The following is a 21,183-nucleotide window of genomic DNA, read 5'->3' on the forward strand; positions in this document are numbered from 1 at the left end:
AGGGTTGATTTCCTTTAGGATGGACTGGTTTGATCTCCAGTCCATCTTGAGAGTCTTCGCCAGCATTACAAAACCATCAGTTCTTCCATGCTCAGCTTTCTTTATGGTCCAACTCTCACGTCTGTGCTTGACTACTGGAAAAACCATAGCTTTGACTAGATGGACCTTTATCAGCAAAGTGGTGTCTCTGCTTTTTATTACACTGTCTGGGTTTGTCACAGCTTTTCTTCCAAGGAGCAAGTGTCTTTTGATTTCATGGCTGCCATCACCATCTGCAGTGATTTTGGAGCTCAGGAAAATAAGTCTGTCACTGTTTCCATTGTTTACCCATCTATTTGTCATGAAGGGATGGGACCGGATGCCATGATCTTAGCTTTCTGAATGTTGAGTTTTAAGCCAGGCTTTTTATTCTCCTCTTTCACCTTCATCCATAGGCTCTTTAGTTCCTCTTCACTTTCTGCCATAAGGGTTGTGTCATCTGCATATCTGAGGTTATTGATATTTCTCTCAACAAACTTGATTCCAGTTTGAGCTTCATCCAGCCCGGCATTTCACATGATGTACTCTGCATAGAAGTTAAATAAGCAGGTCGGGCCTCCCTGGTGGCTCAGAGGGTAAAGCGTCTGCCTGCAATGCGGGAGACCTGGGTTTGATCCCTGGGTCAAGAAGATCCCCTGCAGAAGGAAATGACAACCCACTCCAGTATTCTTGCCTGGAGAATCCCATGGACGGAGCAGCCTGGTAGGCTACAGTCCACGGGGTCGCAAAGAGTCGGACATGACTGAGCGACTTCACTTTCTTTCTTTTCTTTGACAATACACAGCCTTGATGTACCCCTTTCCCAATTTGGAACCAGTTTGTTGTTCCGTGTCCGGTTCTAACTGTCACTTCGTGACCAGCATACAGATTTTTCAAGAGGCATGTAAGGTGGTCTGGAATTCCCAACTCTTGAAGAATTTTCCACAAATTCAAATTGTTGTGATCCACACGGTCAAAGGCTTTAGCATAGTCAATAAAACAGAAGTAGATGTTTTTCTGGAACTCTCTTGCTTTTTCGATGATCCAACAGATGCTTGCAATTTGATCTCTGGTTCCTCTGCCTTTTCTAAATCCAGTTTGAACATCTAGAAGTTCTCAGTTCACATACTTTTGAAGCCTCACTTGAAGGATTTTGAGCATTACTTTATTAGCATGTGAGACGAGTACAGTTGTGCGGTAGTTTGAGTATTCTTTGGCATTGCCTTTCTTTGGGATTGGAATGAAAACTGACCTTTTCCAGTCCTGTGGCCACTGCTGAGTTTTCCAAATTTGCTGGCATATTGAGTGCAGCACTTTCACAGCATCATCTTTTAGGATTTGAAATAGCTCAGCTGCAATTCCATCACCTCCACTAACTTTGTTTGTAGTGATGCTTCCTAAGGCTCACTTGACTTCACATTCCAGGATGTCTGACTCTAGGTGAGTGATCACACCATCATGATTATCTGTGTCATTAAGACCTTTTTTGTACAGTTCTTCTGTGTATTCCTGCCGCCTTTTCTTAATAATTTCTACTTCTGTTAGGTCTATACCATCTCTGTCCTTTACTGAGCCCATCTTTGCATGAAATGTTCCCTTGGTATCTCTAATTTTCTTGAAGAGATCTCTAGTCTTTCCCATTCTATTGTTTTGTAATAGAAGCAACCCAGGGCATTTCATAGCTTACATCAATCCTTACTTTAAAATTTAAATGTCTAGTAAAAACATGAGTTCAACCCGGTGATCTCATTAGAGATGAAAGAATAGTGTTTTCATAATAAACACAATTTAAGAAAAGAAATCTTAGATTTTGGTCTTTCTCATAAAGCTTCCTCTACTCAAAATAAAGAAACCAACAACAGAACAGAACACAAGGAAAAGCACACAATCACTGGTTTAGGGAAAATGACATGAAATTACTGGCCTAGAAAGGCCTTAATTTCTATTCAGATCAAGATTCAGTCCCAAGCATCCCCGGGGGATGGTGCCAGCCCGTTCACGCTGTGAGCCCACACGCAGAGCGAGCTCCCTCCTTGCAGTGACCAAGAGCTGAGCGGTCCTCCTAACACTGGCCGCAGCCTTGAGTGATCTGGCTGCACAGTTCCTGGGCTGGAGCTTCGGGAGAGAGCAGACGGCTCGACCCCTGAAAGGTGAAGCGTGTCCCCTCATTATGAGTCAGCCTTAGAGCAAACTGTGCTCTGGCCCAGGTTGTCTGGGCTCGGGGAGGAATGGCTGCTGAACTGGGGTTCTGACAGCAACGGTGAGGGCCTCGTGGCCTGGAAGCAGGGGAGGGGAATACCACGGCACGGAGGGACCCGAGATCCAGGCAGAGGTGGATGTGGGCAGAGGAGCATTTTGATGAGAGCGGAGACCTGATCCAGAAGGCAAGGACAGGAGTCAGTTTTGGGGGATGCAGCCAGGGCTGGCTCTTGGTCGAGATCATGACTGAGGTCCAGCTTGCCTGGAGCACTCCTGGTCCTGTCCATTTCCTGCTGGTCTCTCCTGATTCCCTGGGGCTTCTCCTCTTCCGGTCCATCTCAGCTTCAAGAACTCAGAGCCCAAAGAGGGGCTAATGACTGTCTAAGTGCAGACGGACAGACACTGCAGGACAAGGACACATTGACACTTGACCTTGAGAGCCCTGTGGCCAGGAGCAGAGCAGGGCGGGCTGGGAGCCCCGGGGTCTGGGGACACGGCTGCCATGGTGCAGACTGGAGCCTGCAGAGCCTGGAACGCCCAGCTGGGTCTGAGCTGGGAGGACGGCGTGGTCTGTGTTCACAAAGCAGCCTTGCGGAGGTGCTGAGCTTCCTCTCCACGCTGACACCACCACACCGCCAGCAGGAAGCCTTCCAGATGTGTCTTTGTCCTTCCCCACTCCCTGCAGCCTCGTCTCCAGACTTCAGCTTCCATCACCTTCTTTACCAAAACACCTGACATCCCTTAAAATCTTCTGAAGCCGTTTTCCCCTTCTGAAATCTACAAAGACCTTCTTTTCTAAATTTATTCTGAGCAAACAACCCTTAATCCTTCACCTGGGACAGACGCGCCAGCCCCTTTGGGAGGGCACCCCGGGGGACTGCAGCAGAATCCAGCGCAGAGGAGGTGGGCAGCGGCCCCACATCAGGGGCCACCCTGCCCGGCCCCCACCCTGCTGGGCTGAGTCCTCCTCCCCTACTGCCCAGGGAGAAGGGCTCTCACCTGCTTGGCGGCGGGCATTCCAGGGCGGCAGCTTGTATGGCGTGGTGGAGCTGTGGAACACGCTCACGTCATGGGGCGCCAAGAACTCCACAAACTTGGCGTCGTAGAAGGTGTCCCTCTTACAGCGAAAGATGGAGGCCACTTGGTCAGAGACGTACAGGATCTTCCCGGTCACCAGGGACACAGCGGCTGCAAACATATCCTGGGACGCAGAGAACGTGGCCCTGGTGAGGCTGGGCAGGAGGGGACTGGACAGGTCACCCCCCTGGAATTGGGGTCCCTCCAGAATAGGGCCAAGGGACGGGCACAGAGCAGGACAAGTGAAGGGTCGGGCAGGCCTCTGGACCCCTCTCCCCAGCCGGGACCGCAGTGACCGGACTTCTTCTCTTACATATACGGGGTCCCAGTGGGATATTATCTGGAAAAACACGTGGGGCTCCACTGCCAAGCAGAACCCCGCCTGAGGGTGTCCTCTGCAGCTGTCGCCCGCTCTACCTTCGGGCATGGCACTCCTGGCGGCCAGCCCAGGTGATCTGGGAGGTGGCAGGAGCCTCAACCCTGCTCCCCCCGACTGTCAACCACGAACCTTTGCAGCGCATGTCTCTCCCGGGCTCAGGGGCTACCTGGGGGGCTGGAGGCCTTGGGGCTTTGGCCCAAACTCAGGCTCTCCTGGCCAGCTAGCCCTGTGAGCTCGGGGCTGGGGTTCCCAGGGGTAAGGGGCTCCCGTGGGGTTAAGCTGCATCGGGGGCACTGGAGGAGTGATCTGGGAGGGTCGGGAGCCCCTTCCTTCTCCAGGCCAGCAGTGCTGTGCTTCTGGGACCTCTGGGTCCCCCCCACCCTTAGGTCTGCTCTCCTGCCTGAGAACTGGGGGCGACTCACTCCCCTTCCCAGACCTCAGGGTGTGCCCCACCCATGGGCTACTTGTGTCCCTCCCCTTCCCCCCGTCATGTGGGGCCCCCCATCAGGGGGGGCTCACTCTCACACCCTCGGGTGGGGGGTGGAGTCGGCTGGGCTGCGAAGGGTCAGCCTCAGAGAGCAGCACGAGCCGGCACACAGCCGCTGCTTCTGAATCCCTGACTTAACACTCTGTTTTTTAAGGAAGGAACCCACTTCCTGAAACTCCCAGCCCTGCTGCTATGAAGCCAGGGCTTGGCCGGCTCCCCCTGGGGAGGCTCGGCCAGCGGAGATGAGCTTTCTGGGCGAAGACCCGGCTTGGTTCAGGCACTCACCACGTTCTTCACGATGAACTCGGAGGTGACACCCTCGATTTCGCGCACGGTGTAGGAGGGCACGTGGGTGCTGCAAGGGTGGTTCTCGCTAGACATCAGCAGCTGGTAGTACTCCTCATTGGCTGCGGAGAGACCAAGGGGAGGGCTGAGCGCGGTGCCTGACTCATGCCTGGAGGCTCTGCCTTCTCATGAGAAAGTGGGCACAGAACAGAGAGAAGAGAGAAGGCTGAACAAACAGAAATCCAGGTTTTTTTCTCCTGAAAAATCAAAAAGGCCTTTGATCACAGAACTTTTAAAATCATTCTCAGGAACTTCTCAGGAACATTCCCAGGCTTCTCAGGAACATGACCACACAGTCCACCTGAGCTTGCGTCCCCCAGAGGCCTGTCTTCGTGATGCTATGACACACCGCTGTTTCCAGGCAGGACAACGGGACAGCCCCCTGTACCCACCCCCTCGGTGGCCAGACACTCCCATCTGGACAGAATCGACTCTTAGAAACACACCTGGCATGGCAACAACCCAGGGAACAAACTGTTCACAAGAGAACCGAAGATGCTGGCCGCTCATCCTGGGACACCGAACAGGGTGCCTAAGCCCCTCTGCCAGAGGGGCCCCCGGTGAGCGGAGGCCAGGCTGACCGATTCCGCAGCTAAACTGTCCAGAGGTGAGCCCAGGTGCAGTGTCCTGGGCCTGGACTCCTGGGGGTGGGCTGTAGGCGGAACAGTGCGCTAGAAACGCTGGCGCCTCTTCCGGGTCACGCCTTCCTTACCTGCCCGGAGACAGGGGCACCTGTAGACCTAGGGCACCTGAGACCCAGGGCAGGGGCACCAGCTCGGTGGAAGCCAGGTCACTGCTGAAGGAAGATTAAGCTCTACTGGGAGTTACTTATGGGATGTGGAATTTATTGAAATGTAAGTATCTGAGCTTGCAGACACAAGCGTTCTAGAGCCTGCGGTGTTCGCTGGTGGATTCCCACACTGCCTCTGTGAAGAGTCCAGCATGTGCTGTCTCAGGTAAAGGCCTCAGCTGATTTTGCTGTATGCATGCTCAGTCGCTTCAGTCGTGTCCAAACTCTTTGTGACCCTATGGACTGTAGCCCGCCAGGCTCCTCTGTCCATGGGATTCTCTAGGCAAGAACACTGGAGGGGGCTGCCATGCCCCCCTCTAGGGGATCTTCCCGACCCAGGGATTGACCCCGCATCTCCTGCATTGCAAAGTGAAAGTGAAGTGAAGTTGCTCAGTCGTGTCCGACTCTTTGCAACCCCGTGGACTGTAGCCTACCAGGCTCCTCCGTCTGTGGGGTTCTCCGGGCAAGAATACTGGAGTGGATTGCCATTTCCTTCTCCAGGGGATCTTCTTGACCCAGGGATCAAACCCAGGTCTCCCGCATTGCAGGCAGACGCTTTACCCTCTTGAGCCACCAGGGAAGCCAAGCGGATTGTTTACCGCTGAGCCACCAGGGAAACCCTTCGATTCTGCTGACAGTTCTGAAAGTTCTTCCGTGTTCTTCCATCTAATGATAAAATCCAAACAGGTCCACAGAGGGAAGTAGCATGTGGCTCATGCAGGCCGTTACTACCTGGGATGGAAAGGGGCATTGGGCCGGCCTGCCTGCATTCCTGGTGGAAAGACCATGACAGTAGAAACTCACATGTTCAGGAAAATGAGGCAATACCCTCCTCATATCTCCTCACATGGTTTCTTAAAGGCGAGGCAAGCCCTCAGTGACAGGCTGGGTTGGGTGCAGGGGGGTGCTCACAGCCCTAGCCCACGTGTGTATCGGAACTCTCTGGCCAGAGCCAGCCAGGAAGGTGGTGGACACTCTGGAGTGTGACAGGACCCCAGCCCAGGGTACAAAAGCTCCACGTTGTATTAATAAACAGATTTCTTTTATTGGCTGGTTTTCTACCTGCTTTTTTTTTCCCTCTAAAAGTCACGTACAATAGAAAACTTCTGACGAACTGAGGTTTTCAACCAGCTGCGATTTCATCACACCTCTACGATTTCCTTCTGCTATTTCGGGATTGAGTTTTAGAAAATCAACCCAGTCTAAGCCTGATCTGGGAAGATCTGAGACTTTACTGCTACAGGTTGGAACAAACACCTACCTTTCACCTGCTTCACGCTCCGCAGGGCGTACTTGAGGGTCGCCAAGGTGCTGGCCTTCCCCTTGGCCTTCCTGTCCGCGGGGAGGTGGACCTTCAGCTCCTTCAGTGTTTTGATGAGCTCTTTGTGGGCATTGGCTTTGGCGGACTGCTCGCTGCTGCGGAGTTGAAGAAGGACGTGAGACCCCTGAGTGCTGCCTTCCCTGCGCCTCTGGCCCAGCTTCCCCACAGGGGTGCGAGGACGCTGCGGTCTGCGTGTTCTTGGTGGGCATGCCGGCTGCAGGGGTGCCCCTGCCAGCTGTGAAGCCAAAACTGTCTGCAGCCATGCCTTGTGTCTCTCGGAGGGAGAGGAACCATGGGAGAAGCAGTGCCCTAACCAGGTGAATGCTGGAGGGTGTCCTTCCTGCCGGCTCTTCTCTCCCAGCAAGGCCTATTGGTCCACCCACCGGCTGACCAGCCCACCCCACTGCTGACCTCTGTCTTCCTTCTGGTCTCAGATAGAGAAGGAGTGAGTGACGGAGACCCCAGGGGACAGCTCAGTGGAGTCCCGGGACAGGGATGTGAGCACCGAGAAGACCTTGGAGAGGAGATGGAGTTTATAGGGAGGATCTTCAAATCCACGGATACAGAGATGTGGGCACTTGCAGAGGGAGACAGGCTGTTTAGACAGAGGACCCGAGGGTGATGGGATGGGCCTTGGGGGTGATGGCATAGCGCCTCCAGGCCTGGGACCGAGGTCTGAATTTTGCCCCAGTGGTGATGGGAACGAGTCTGTCAATATGAAATTAAGGACATGTTTGTCACAAACACCTAAAAAAAGAGGTCAGCAATGGTCTAGGTACGTGTCTGAGATGCAGACAAGGTCTGCCAAGTCAGAGCTGGAGGAGCTGCAGGCCTGGGGCATCATCAGGGGCTCGGAGCAGCCAGGGGGGTCAGTCGTCTGAAAGGACGAGGCCGGACTCACAGAGGGCACAGCTGCTCAGACTGATGAGCTTCAACAGAAGCTCGAAAACAGTCACATCACCCTCACAACCTCGTCTCATGACAAACCTTTCGATCTCTCCGAAGGCTCTGAGTGGAGGGAGTGGTAACTGGCCTTACCTGCAGCCGCTGGTGGACAGGTGGTGTTCGGACTTTGCCATCATCAGGCCAAAGGTTTCCTGACTGGAAGAACAAAAATAAACACAAAACTCAGAAGAGCGTGTCCATGCCCGTCCTCCCCATCCACCCAGGGATGACAGGCCGGACCATGCCGCAGCAAGTCAATCAGGAAAAACACGAGGTTAAGAGAAAATGAACGGAAAACCTCCAGATACCAGATAAGGAAGTGCTGGGCGATGCAAACCCCAGGCTAGAGTAGCAGGTTCGTGGTCTGTAGACCACTCAGCATCGGTCAGGGTTAACCTGGCTCTTCCGCCTCTCGCCATGTCATTATGCACCTATCACAGTCCTACACCCTCATCACCATTATAAGGAAGGACAGACCTCAGATTTTAGTTGTTCTGAGTTAAGAGGATTTTCAAAAGTCTTGAAACACTTGGTCATCATGACTTACAGACTGCAAAAGCACTCCCATTACTGCAGAATGAGACCCTGAGAAAACAAGCCTCGGCCGCACCCACCCCTGGCGAGTGCCCAGCCACCCCACCAGCAGCCCCAACTACCGGCCGCAGTCGTCACAGTCGCTGCCCGGCGAGTCCTGCCCCGTCGAGCCGTTCTCGTTGGTCTCGTTCCCGCTTGAGCTGGTGTCCACGTCCTCCTGGAGGGCGGCTTGGCTGGCCCGGGGCTCTGCAGGCTCCTCGGAGGGGTCGCTGGGGCAGGGCGTGTAGTCGGCGCAGCCGTTCATGCTGGCTCCGGAGCAGACCTGGCAGAGCAGAGACCGCGGTCAGGCACACAGGGGCAGGCGGCCCGCCAGGAGGGATGCCCAGTTAGAACCCTCCTCCAGGTTCGCTGGAGGACACAGGGTCAGCGGTGTGGCTCCTGCGCCCTGGCCCAGGCTCACTGGGCCCCCACCTGCCCTGAACTGTGAGGGTGGCCACAGCCCCGGACAGCCCCTTGCTGATGGCCCTCCCAGGGATGGGGGTGCAGCGGGGTTCAGAAATCTCAGCCATCACAAGTTACGGGAGACCCAGAGCCAGGCTGTGGGTGGGGAAGCTTCAGGGGGAAATGAGGCTGAGGGAGGGGGGTTACTATGTGGAGACGGCGGGGAGGTGGGAGCCTTCACGACGGCGGGGGGCGGGGGGAAGTCCGGGCATGGAGAGGCTCCCTGTGAGGCTGGGTGGGGCGGGAGGTCCATATGAGGCCAGCATGGGGCCCACACTTTGTGGGGTCCATGCAGAGCCACGGACGTGTCGGAGGCAGCAGACTCTGGGAACTTCATTTGTTTATTTGGACAGAAAATTTCGCTTCGGGGCTTTGGGGGGCAGGTGGGTGGAGGGGGGCTGGAGAGAGAGACTGACCGGTTGTAGGCTGGAGTGAGTAAAGACAGTGAGGACCCAGGGCAGGAGGGTGCACGGGAAGCCTAGGGACGGGAGACTGAGAGGTCACGGGGTGAACGCAGGAGCCGCAGGGTGCCTCCCCAGGGTCCCGGCAGGACGCAGACCCTCCTGCAGACCCGTAGAGAACTGGATAGAGGCCCCGCACAAGCGGATGTGGTCAGGGCTAAGGAAACTGCAAACAATGTGCAGCTCTGGGGCGACCAGGTGTGTGTGTGTGGGGGGGCTGTTCTCTCCCCGGGGCCTGGAGGGGCAGGAAGGGCCAGTGGGGCTACTGAAGCAGGGGCAGCAGGCAACCTGCGGCCTGGGGGTTGGGGCATAAACCCCCACTCCACTCTCCTCCTGACCTCGGAGGTCAGGAAGCCAGAAGGAGAGGGGACACACGGACGCGGTCCCCAGAGGCCAGCCTTGGTCCTGAGCCTTGGTGGGAGAGCTGGAGGGCCCAGGCAGCGGTGCCTTCTGGGGCTGGGAGGGGGGTCTCCGGAAGGCAGAATGTGCCCCCGCAGCTTTCCTGTGCTCGGGGTCCTGGACTAGAGCCCGCAGGGAGAGGACTCTGGTAGATGGTGGCTCTGGGGACCGTGCGGGGGACGTGACACGCACTGGCTCGGGTAACCCCTGTGGTCACTATCCACAGTGCACCAGGATCCCATTCCAGGGCCACACACACAGCAAGAGACGGCGCTGGATTCAGGGCCCCTCCTCCCCAGGGATGGGGCCCCATGCAGAAGCCAACCCCAGCACTCTCTGCTAAACAAAAACAGCAGGTCTGATCAGACCCCGTCTGGTTCCCAAACCAATCAGCAGAAAGGAGCCAACATGCGGCTTTTGAAAAGAAGCGCAATGGAGACAAGATAAATATAACCTCCAGGGCACAAGGAAACTAGCAAGTTTAGGGAAGCACCGGTTCTGTATCACAAACAAAATCAAGAAATGATGGATTCAAGGAAACACGTAGTGACAGATGAGCTAAAGCTGCAAACCGAGGTGAAAGGGTCACATTAGAAAAGAGCATTAGAAAGATAAAGTTTAGACTCAGCAGTGGGAAGGACGAGAGTGAGAAACGTTTTAAACATGCCCAGGGAAAGGCCGATACTAAAGTCACATTTTTTACCTGCAGGTAATAGCTCTTTCTGAAAAAGACAAGATAGCAATGAGACAGAAACTGCAGAGAAAGACACGCATGGAAGGAAACCATCCTGAAAACACATCTGCACGAGCCCGACTCCCTAAGCAAAATCACGTGAGAAGGGTCGAAGTCCAGCTGTGTCTTGATGAAATGATGTTTTCAAGGAAAAAGAAAGTTCTACCCACGGAAAAAGCAAACAGTCTTCCTGCGAAGGAGGCTAAGTCACGCTAGTCTTGGACATCTCTGCTGTAATATCAGCTCTTCAGAAGAGAAAGTCTACACGCTGAGAGGAGACAGCCGGGGCCACAGAGGAAGGCTGTTAAAGCATCTCACTGTGGTTTTAGACGGCTGCTGTTTACTGGTCCCGAATCACGAGAACCTCAAACGCCAGCTCTCTGCTGCAAAAATCAGGAACAAGCAAGCACGTCTACCACTCGGTCTTCAGGATTCAGGGAAGTTCTGGCTAACCTGGTAAAGAATGAAAGGTGCTAACGTCTGGGAAGAGAGAGCCTGAGCCTAAGAACAGGCTGTTTCCACACAGAGAAGCACCAGATAAGAGCTATAGACCTGGGAAGATGCTCAACCTCCTTACACACGAGCAAAAACGCAAACGGTGAGGCTTCCAAAGGGTAGCAAGACCGGCAGCATCCTGGGCTGGCCGAGAGGAGGGCTCCCGTGCACCCTGTTGGACCAACAACGTCTTCCTGGAGCGGGGGCTCTGGGCACGTGCAGCCACGCTTACGGCCTGGCCCCTCCTCACGCCTGGGAAGCCGCTCCGTCCACACACACAGACGTGTGAGTGTGGGGTATGTAGGAAAAAAGACCTGGAAAGAACCACCGGCAAGGAAGCCACTGACATCTTGTCCACCGGGCGCCCCTGACGGGCCCAGCCTCAGCTGGTCCTGCTCTTGTCCACGCGGGGCAGGTGAGCTCCCTCTGCCGGGCGCAGAGCACGGCCCTGCTCTGCATGGGGGTCGCCAGCACACTGGGGCCTTGGCTGCCTCTTGGGACCTCCCTGCAGCCGCCCCCCAGGCCCAGGCTGGGCTTCCACCTCGGGGGCCTGGTGCCTGCTGTAGCACTCAGCCAGCAGCTGGCCCGACGGCCTACACCAGCAGCGCTGCCCACTCCCGGCCCCTGTGGGCTCGGTGTCTCCTGCCTGGCCTCCCCCCCTCCCCCTGGGGCACCGAGATCGCTGGGGTGTGCGAGCTTCGAGTCCCTCCCAACTGTAGCCCAGGGCCTGGCGCATGGTGTGAGGGCACAAGCCCTGGGACATTTACACCGTGGGGATACTATGTACCCCAGGAAAAAGACGGAAGCCAGGCGCACCGTTGTGGGAAGACCCCGGTGAGCGCAGAGAACGGGACAGACCGCTTGCTTGCCCCGTGGAGCTCACCTTCTAGTGCGGAAAACAGACCATCAGTGACGGAAGGGCATGCAGGGCAGATGAGGGAAGCTGAGACAGGAGCAGAGCAGGGCTCCAGGCGTGGGAGCGGCTGGCCCGAGTCAGAAGGGGGCCAGGGGAGGCCCGCATACAGGAGACGCGACCTTGCACCTGCGCCCTTGGGTGGTGCTCACTCAGAGCCCCACGGCCACACACCCCCAAGCCTGCAGCCCTCGCTGCTCCCCGGTCACTGAGGGGCCCACACCCGAGGAGTCGCTGCCTGACACGCGTGACCTTGGATGAAGCGCCAAGGTCACCACGGGGCTTCCCCCACTGCTGCAGCCGAAGGGCCGCTGGATCTGAGGGGGCGTGCGCCCCTGGGTGAGCTGGGACCACGGCCCCCGAGGGCGGTGCTGCCTCTCCATCCCTCCCTCGGACGGACTGTCCTTTTCTCTGTGTCCTTCCTTCACCTTTTTGTGGATAGTTTTTTCAATGGGACCCCAAGGGGCTGAGTGGCCAGCTGGGTGTCTATGAAGCAGGGTGTCACCGTGTGTGTGTGTGTGTGTGTCACACTCATCTGTTCTGCACTCTCCACTCCCACACTTCAGCTGCCCTGTGATTACACCTCCCAGTAAAGGACCAGCAGTTAAGCCTCAGCCCACAGGCTCCTTTTAAGAGAACCCAAACCAAGAAGGACTGAAGAGACTGAGAGGATGGGCCAGGGGGACAGCAAGTACAAAGGTCCTGAGGCCGGCGTGTCTGAGGAAGATGGATGAGTCTGGGGCAGAGGGCCAGGTGGAAGGCAGGTGGCCGACATGAGGTCAGAGCCAGGTCTGCTTTCTGCGTGAGATGGAAAGTGCTGTAGGGTTCTGTGCAACAAGGTCTGACTCACGTGTCAGCAGGGTTACAGGACAGAGTAAGGTGGGAGCTGGGCCACTTGTAGGGGCTCCTCCGTGCTTTGCCTGCTTCCCAGGGCTCCCTGGACACTACCTGTCTCCCCCACAGCTCTCCTCAGATAAGCATCAGGGCAGGGCCTTTCTGCTGAGTCAGTTCTGAAGGGGAGGGGGCGGCAGCGGAGGGCTAAGTGAGCAGACCCTGGACAGTGGGACCTCCGGCGGGTTCCTCCACTTCCTGACTGCACGTCCTGGGGCCCTGCTTCCCCATCTGTAAGGTGGGCCACAGCAGCACCCACCACCCACTGGCTGCTTAGAGGCTTGAAGGACAGTGGTTCCGTGTATAGAATGCAGCAAGCCTCCAGCAAGGGCTGGCTTTCACGGTCCCTGCCAACCACTAGGGGCTTCCTCGGTGGCTCGGGCGGTAAAGAGACCGCCTGCAATGCGGGAGACTGGGGTTTGATCCCTGGGTCGGGAAGATCCCCCAGAGGAGGGCATGGCAACCCACTCCAGTACTCTTCCCTGGAGAATCCCATGGACAGAGGAGCCTGGTGGGCTACAGTCCACGGGGTTGCGAAGAGTCGGACAGGACTGAGCAACCAAGCACAGCACAGCCGATCACTAGAGGAAAGAGACAGGGTAACAAAAGACAATTTTTTTTTTTTTTTTAAAGGAGAGAGTTCATTGTCAAGACTGCTGTCTCTGGCCGCCCCGTGGAGGAGGCCCAGCACACTGTGCTTTCGTGCGCCCAGGGCTTGTCACCCAGCTCCTCGGAGAAGCCCAGGTTTTCACAGATCCCAGCCCCCGAGAGTGTAGGGCAAGCATGGCAGAAACGAGAGACAACAGACCAACCGTCTGAGCTTCATTATTCGAGAAAACGCGTCGCTCAGCACTGACAGCTCTAACTGACTGACCTCATTTTGCCAAGTTGGCAAAACCAACATGCCTGTCAAAGCAGACTTTGCCTCCTGCCTTCCACAAACGTCCACTGAGCGCCCGCCCTCGCCAGTTTGCCAGGGCTCCGTGGAAGCCCCGGGAAGCCTGTGTTTCCACCAGGGCAGCGGCGGGGGCGGGGTCCTCATGAGCCCAGGGGCCCCGGGGAGGAAGAGACTGCCTGGCTGCAGAGGGGCTGAGGGGAGGGCAAGGGGGCGCCCGCTGTGAGATACCCACCACGGCCACTTCTGAGACATCCACACATGGGAGCTGCTCCGGGGAACAGCCAGACGGAAGGAAAGGAGTTCACACCCTTGACCTGGGCCCCCAAGCATGTCTTCAGTAGCCGGGTCTACCCAGCCGGGACAGGGGAACACTTAGAAAGTGCCGTCCACGGTGAGATCACCGTCTGGGCTGGCTTCGAGGTGCTTGGGACAGGGAGGAAGCCCACAGGGAGGTGGGGGAGAGCAGAAACCCGCCGACGCTGGCTGGGGCCTTCCTTCCCCGTCCTCCCTGCTTGCACAGACACTCACAGTTTCCACAATAAACAGTAAAAGGCAACGGGGAATGAAAACATAGCCTGAGCCCCAGCGCTGTGCTCTACCACCACCGCCAGGGCGGTAAACGCTTCCTGTGCTAGGCACCCCTGGTCTGAGGGGGACGTGCCCTTCTCTGTGGAAAGCAGAGACCAGAAATCAGGGCAGGCTCAATCACTGAAGACCATCAGCGAGCTGAGATGGGAGGTAAGACACTTGCAGATGCTGACGCCTTGCTATGTGTCCACAAACCGAGCCCCCAGCCCCAGAGGCAGGACGCCGCTGGCCCCCAGGGGCCCCTGGCGGCCCCCATTCCCACTCCCGCTCCCCACTTCCACCCCAGGGCCCCATGAGCCTGGGTTCTCACAGCCGGGTTCTTTCCCCCCGTTTCTGAACTTTACGTAACAGGGACCTCACAGCCTGTTCTCTGTTTCTGCAAGCCCTCGTACTTTACAACCCCAAATATTATAACCCGGTTGCTACTTCCTGGCAGAAGCCAATTCCCTGAGGCCAGGCTGCTGTAATCTGGAGAAAATGTTTGTCCTGCTGAATAAACACTGGCACTCTCCATGGAAACCGTTGGTAACCAAGGAAAATGTGACTGCAGCCGTCCAAATATGGAAGAGAAGGTGGCTGGGGAGAGGTGTGTTCCCTTCGCTGAGACCCCTCAGACACTCTTAGCTCCGCTGCCTTTAAGAAGCATGAGTTAAAACAACAACGCAAAAGCCTCTTGCTTTTGCTTAACGTTGGCTTCAGTGTCTGGGTGCCCGGGACCAGCCCAGAGGTTCCAATTCTTCTCAGGAAGGGGGCGAGGACTCTCAAGGCCTTCAGGGGCTGGGGAGGGTCCAGCACCCGGCCCGGAGCCCCCTCCATCTTTGGGGCCTCTGATGACACAGGGGCCTTGGCCCCGTCTGTGACCTGCCCTGCTCGCCTGCTCACCGACCGCTTCTGACCCGCTCTAGACTTGGAAATACAGCAACCGGCTTGTGGCAGAGGTGCCGACAGAGAGCCCAGAGGGCGGGGCCGGGCCCCCTCCCATTCCCCGTGGTTGGCAGGTAGGCCCGCCTTCCGGAGTGTCTGCAGAGCTGTCGCCGGCATTTCTAGTTAGTTTTGCCGAATACGGTAGTTCTCAGTGGCGCTCTTTTTCTGGACAGAACACTGAGCGGTCCCGCCAGCGACTCAGGGACCTGCCAGAGCCTGTGGTTTGTTGCGGCCCCGTGAGGTTATTACATCATAATTTAAAACCAGAGGCATGCCCACCAGTTATTTTTCTGAAAGTTCAGTGTGGGTGAGAAATAGTACAAATGAGAGGAACATTTTCTGCTTCCTCTAAGCCTCACAGAGTCACACCATGTGCCCTCAAGTCAGGAACTTCTGTCTCCTGTGTCTCCTGTGGAAACCGTCTGCCGAGGAACAGAATCCCAAATGCTAGGGATGAGGGACTGACGTACAGACGCCACTACGTATAGTTGTCTCTAGAAAACCAACAAGAACCTTCTGTACTGCACAGGGAAAGCTACTAAATGTTCCGTGGTGACAGAGAGGATGGAGATCTGAGAAAGAGGGGATATATGTGTGTGTAGAGTCAGACACGACTCAGTGAGTACACAACAGCAGCTGATCCACTTTGCTGTACGGCAGAAACGAACACACTGCAAAGCAACTATACTCCGATAAGAATTAAAACAGAAAAAAAGCTAGAGATGGAAAAAGACTTCAGAGATCACCTACCCTGAGCCCTGCTGCACAGACGAGGCCTGGAGGTGGTGGGGGCAGGGGGGGGCGGCTGAGTCACCCCCCGGGCCTGGCAGGTGACAGGCCCCCCGCTCCCCCCCCAGCGCCCAGCCCCCACAGAAAGCCCGGGCTGTGTCAGTTCTGTGCCAGTGAATCACAGCGAGACGACAGCAACAGATAACTGCCAACACCCACGGTACCATCCCTGTTGGCATATCATGTTGCTTCCACTTAGGAAACAGGAGTCCCTTTCCTCACTTTACTCAAATGCCTCACAAAAAGGGATTGTTTGTTGATTAGTGGCTGAGTCCTGTGGGACTCTTTTGCGACCCGATGGACTGTAGCCTTCCAGGCCCCTTTGTCCGTGGGATTTCCCAGGCAAGGATACTGGAGTTGGTTGCCTTCTCCTTCTCCAGCGGATCTCCCTGACCCACTAACCACTTTTCGTCAGGAAAAAAAATCACTTTCTTCGTGACAAAAAGTGATTAGCCTTGAATTTAAAACTCAGTTTCGAAGGAAAGCCTTCAGGTAGAGCTCTGTTCGCTCCTTAGCCACACCAGCCCAGGACCAGAAACCCTGGCTGGGGGTAGGGGCTGGACAACTCTGTTTTGCAGCAAGAGAGGAGGTCAGTGGCCCTGCTGTATTGGAAGTGGGCGAAGAGAGGTATTCATGGAGGGGCTTCTGCTATGGTGCTGGGGTTCTTAATGTTTGGGGGACCTGAGGGCCCTCGCCCTCCAAATTCCAGCTCACTCAAGATTCAGCAACACCCAATCCCAGGCCTTGGAAGAACTTCTGAAGTTCATCTGACCCAGATGAAGACCCTCGGGACGATGGAAAGACCCTGCAGGCACCCTGAGCCTGGGCTTGGCCCTCCCATGCTTTGTGCCCAGCAGACAGCTGGGCCTCAGTTTCCTCACCTGTCTAGCTGAGGGGTTACCCTAGATGCTTTCCAAGGTAACTTCTGCCTGTTTTTCTGTGAGTATGAATCAGCTTTCCCAACTGGTTTCTTCTGTGTAGGCTACAGAAGCCCTGGCAACCAAGTTGTCATCCCTTACCCTGGCCTTCCTGGAAGGGTAAGCAGGCCACACACAACCCCCTCACACACTGGTTCCTGTCCAGGACTTGGCAGCCAAAGTCCAGCCCAGAAGGATAATGTGATGGCTATATCACAAAGCAGGACCCTCCCCCTTCTTCTACCGGACCTAGGAGAGGGAATAAACACAGAGTCCAGGGTGGGCAAAGGGGATGAGCATCTGTGCTCAGGCCTGGCTTGGCACAGGATCTGTCTTGTCCTTCTGCTCACCTACTCGAGGGGACCCATGGGCTGTCCAGCTAGGACTCCTAGATCAGTGCCCACCAGTGGCCTTCCCCAGCTGAAGACTTGGCTCTGTGGCCTAAAGAGCAGGAAGCCAGCTCCCCAAGGGGCCCTCCATCTTTCCAGAGTCTGTGGCACTGACCCTTGGTCGCCTTGGCCTTCCTCAGCCTTCCCCCCTTGGGCGATGGGGGAAGAGGAGGGGCTCCTTGCCCCTCAGTAGCTCTGTGGCCTCAGACATGGGCCTGACCTCTCTGGATCTGTTTCTTGATCTGCAAAATGGGAATAACGGTCCCCACCCCCTCCCACCCACCCACCCCAGGCCGGTTTCAGGATGAGTGAAATGGCCCAGGAAACCCTCGGATCGCGCCTCTGTGGACTAGAGGATCCTCTGCCGTCGCCGGGAGCCGGCCCGCCGAGACCCCAGGCCACCACCCGCCCCCCGCGGCAGGGGCTGGGGCCGTCCCGCCGGCGGTTACGTAACCGCCAGGGAGAGCCAGGCGGCCAGACGCCGGTCTGAGCGCAGGCCGGCCCGCCACGCCCGCCGCGCCGCGCGCACTCACCGGAGCCGCGTCCTAACCGGTCTGCTGGACGGTCCGCGCGAGGCCGGGCCGACTCTGCCGCCGTGGCCGCCGAAGGCAGCGCGTATCCCACAGGGCTGCCAGCTGCCGCCGCCGCCGCCGCGGACTCACCGCTGTCACATAGTGGAAAACGTGACAGCTCTCCGCGCCCGCCCCCGGCGCCCGCCATTGGCCGCGGTGCCGCCTCATCTGCATACATGGGGGGCGGGGCCTGCGAGCGCCGTGCGTCCATTGGCTGCGGCGTCCGTCGCTCTCTTTACATAAGACGCACATGGAACTCCATGTTCCCCGATTCGGTTCCTCAATGAAGACGCGGCGGGCTCGTGGCCCCCCCCGCCTCGTCCTCCGGAGTGGTCCCTTCCACTTCCGGCCTCGGCGCCTTCCATTCAAGACGAAGGGCATCCGCGGGCCCGGGGAGAGCGGAGTGGCGCGTACCACTGCGGGGCGAGGGGCGGGCTGGGCGCGGGTCGGGGAGGGGCTCCGGGGCACCCCTGCCAGGCCAACCCCGGGCAGCCGAATCCTCGCTGAAGCCCACCCCCAGAGACTGTCACCTTCAGCCACGGCCAGAGACGTCCCCCCACCCCCTCGCAAACCTCTTCATTCACTCCCTTTCATTCATTTACTCCGTATCCATTCATAGCTAGCTGCAGACTGGGCGGCTCTGCTGGAGCTTCGACTGCACGCCCACCCAGGCAACCGAGGTCGACACTAGCCCAGATCTGTCAGGACACGTAGCTTCCAGGTGGCCTTTTCTTACTTTTCAGATTATGCGTCGCAAGTTTTGGTTCGGCAGATAGGGTCCTTGTTACTAAGGGGATGTACAAAAAAAGAAATAAATGATGTAGTCCCTGCCCCCAAACCGCGTCGTTCGGGAGAAAGGACCATCCCACGAAAATGGAACTTAATCAAATACTAACCTGGGCGATGTGGATCAGAAATTAACCGGGCCAAGACTTATGCGCAGAGGTTCCGTGAAGGAGGCAGCACTTGAAAAGTGGCGTTTGGAAAAGGAAGGTTTTCGGAAGGCAGAAGCCACAAAGAAATGAGCCGGGTATAGCTGGCTCTGGGAGAGAGCTCTGTACTCTGAGCACCTTGGCTGCGTCCATTTGCTCTTCAATAAGCACTGTTTCTCGGGCTTCTGAAGAAGCCCCCAGCCCTCTGTGTAAAGTGTCAAGAGAGAGACTTACCTGGAGATCTGGTGGTTAGGACTTCCGGCTTCCAATCCGTGGGGCTCAAGTTCTATGCCTGGTCAGGGACTAAGATCCCACATGCTTCAAGGCACAGCCAAAAAAACCAATTTTTTTTTTAAGTGTCAGAAGAGTAGAACTTCCTCTCAGACCAGGTAGAGGGCCAAGGCTTTCTGGTGGGACACAAAACACAGGCAGACTCCGAGGCAGCTCAGCTGCACCCTGCTCTGAAATTGCAGGGTCCGACATGGGACGGGAGGTTGGGTGGGCTTGGAAGGGCAGAGGGGGCCTGTGGAATCTCCCTCCACTTGTACATTCTTCTTCCTGGGCAGTCCCGGGGTTCAGGGATGGGAGGGAAGGGAGAGTCATGATCTGGTGGCCTGAAGCAGACTAAGCTGCTAGTTCTGGAAGCCAAACGCACACTGAGGATTTCCCCGGCCCTCGGCAAAGTGTGTGTGCAACTTTCTCAGACACAGATGCAAAGCTGGGCAACGGCAAGTTCATCAGGACAGTCCTTCCCGCGTGAGTCCTGGCAGGCCAGCTTCGTGCTGCACACTCTTTGCTGAGAATGGCCCCTCCTTCCATTCGTCTGATATTGACACCTCGGCTACGACTCCCTGCCCCCTCCTGAATAAACCCACACAAATGCCAAGCAAATCCGGGCCCAGCTGCACCTTGCACACGCCCCAGAGCCTTTTGTTTCTTCACCTACATTGACGTCAAGGATGAACTCCTTTGTTCTGGAAGTGAGAAAACAGACAGCTCATTCACATCACACAGAGTCTCCTCCTGCTCAACTTTCCTTTGGTCTTGCTCCATATCCAGGCTTCAGCCTAATGTCATATTTCCTATCTAAATTTAGCCTTTTCTATTTCCACTCTTCAGTTCAGTTCAGTCGCTTGGTCGTGTCCAACTATTCGCGACCCCATGGACTGCAGCACACCAGGCTTCCCTGTCCATCACCAACTCCTGGAGCCTACTCAAACTCATGTCCATCGGGTCGGTGATGCCATCCAACCATCTTATCCTCTGTCGTCCCCTTCTCCTCCTGCCTTCAATCTTTCCCAGCATCAGGATCTTTTCAAAAATGAGTCAGTTCTTCACTTCAAGTGGCCAAAGTATTGGAGTTTCAGCTTCAACATCAGTCCTTCCAGTGAACACCCAGGACTGATTTCCTTTAGGATGGACTGCTTGGATTTCCTTGCTGTCCAAGGGACTCTCAAGAGTCTTCTCCAACACCACAGTTCAAAAACATCAAATCTTTGGCACTCAGTTTTCTTTATAGTCCAACTTGCACATCCATATACGACTACTGGAAAAACCATTAGCTTTGACTAGACGGACCTTTGTCTGCAAAGTAACGTCCCTGCTTTTTTAATACGCTGTCTAGGTTGGTCATAGCTTTTCTTCCACGGAGCAGCGTCTTTTAATATCATGGCTGCAGTCACCATCTGCAGTGATTTTGGAGCCCAAGAATATAAAGTCTGTCACTGTTTCCATTGTTTCCCATCTGTTTGCCATGAAGTGATGGGACTGGATGCCATGACCTTAGTTTCCACCCATAAATCTGGTAAAAAGTGAAATCCATTATTTTAGGAATTATCGAACACTGTGAACCTTGACAACTCTTTGGAACTGCATCTAAGTTCAGTGTCTCATGGCTCCTGTTTTCATTCTTATTGTTGGAAATGTTCATTCACTCCACTAATACTTGGTGGCACCTGAGTATTGGGGGTGTGCAAAGATGCATCTCATTGGAGCCTCTGCTTATAAGGAGTTTGCAACGTAGGAGGGGTGATGAGGGAGGTCTGGGGGCAATTTCAAATAAGATGGATTATGAGTCCCAGGAGAACAGCATAGGTCTGGTGGAAGCATCCACCGCAGTGCCAGCTGCGGAGTGGTAACTTCCAGAGCCAAGGTGATGGGTGAGCATGTGTGTGTGTGTGCATTCAGGTGGAAACATTAGTTCTTTCAGGTTGGAGGAGGAGGGGAGAAGATATCCTTTCCTGGTCAATCTATGCTGACCTGGAAATGTGCTTGGATTAGCCATCACCTCTAGCCCAGGACTCTTGGCCCAGGCTAGCAAGAAGGAAACCTGGGTGTGGGGGTGGCGGCCAGGGTCCCAGCTGCCTGAGGAATGCTGTCCGTGGAAAGAGCTGGCCTCTTGTCTTAGCCTTCTCCCTGCCTCCCAGCCAAGGCTGCTCGGCCCTGCACCCCCACCCACTCAGCCTGGGCCCCGCCTGGAGGGCCCCTCCACACCGGGCCTCCGGGCCTCGGTGTCCCTGCCAGGACAATGGCTGGCTCACTCACTTACTCCTGCACTCAGCCGGCCAGCTGTTTACTGGACAACTACTGCGTGGCGAGCACGGCGCTGGCCACCGCTTCTCTGGTCCTGGATCCTGCACTTTGTGAGCCAGTGAGCTAAGGCACGAGCTGGGAAGAGAATGACGAG

The 21,183-nt window shown here is 56.2% G+C and overlaps 1 protein-coding gene across 15 annotated transcripts in view; it reads right to left on the bottom strand.

Moving 5' to 3' along the window:
- PER2 (period circadian regulator 2) overlaps positions 1 to 17,653 on the bottom strand; it is a 39,629-nt gene extending 21,976 nt beyond the window's left edge. For 7 of the 15 annotated variants that reach the window (XR_014053958.1, XR_014053956.1, XM_081491262.1 and 4 more), the window contains exons 1-6: positions 17,527 to 17,653; positions 8,218 to 8,417; positions 7,655 to 7,717; positions 6,557 to 6,711; positions 4,446 to 4,567; positions 3,217 to 3,418 (exon numbers count right to left, since the gene is read on the bottom strand). Coding sequence is in view for 10 of the 15 variants with exons in the window: in XM_081491262.1 (XP_081347388.1) it covers positions 3,217 to 3,418; positions 4,446 to 4,567; positions 6,557 to 6,711; positions 7,655 to 7,717; positions 8,218 to 8,399 (724 nt within the window). In the remaining 5 variants the exon portion in view is untranslated. The other 8 variants (XR_014053960.1, XR_014053957.1, XM_081491266.1 and 5 more) reach the window with 3 other exon arrangements.
- Positions 17,654 to 21,183: the final 3,530 nt, after the last annotated feature.

Source organism: Giraffa tippelskirchi, chromosome 5 (genome assembly GCF_054371585.1).
Source record: "Giraffa tippelskirchi isolate mGirTip1 chromosome 5, T2T-mGirTip1v1.2.pri, whole genome shotgun sequence".
In the NCBI taxonomy this organism is placed as follows: Eukaryota; Metazoa; Chordata; class Mammalia; order Artiodactyla; family Giraffidae; genus Giraffa; species Giraffa tippelskirchi.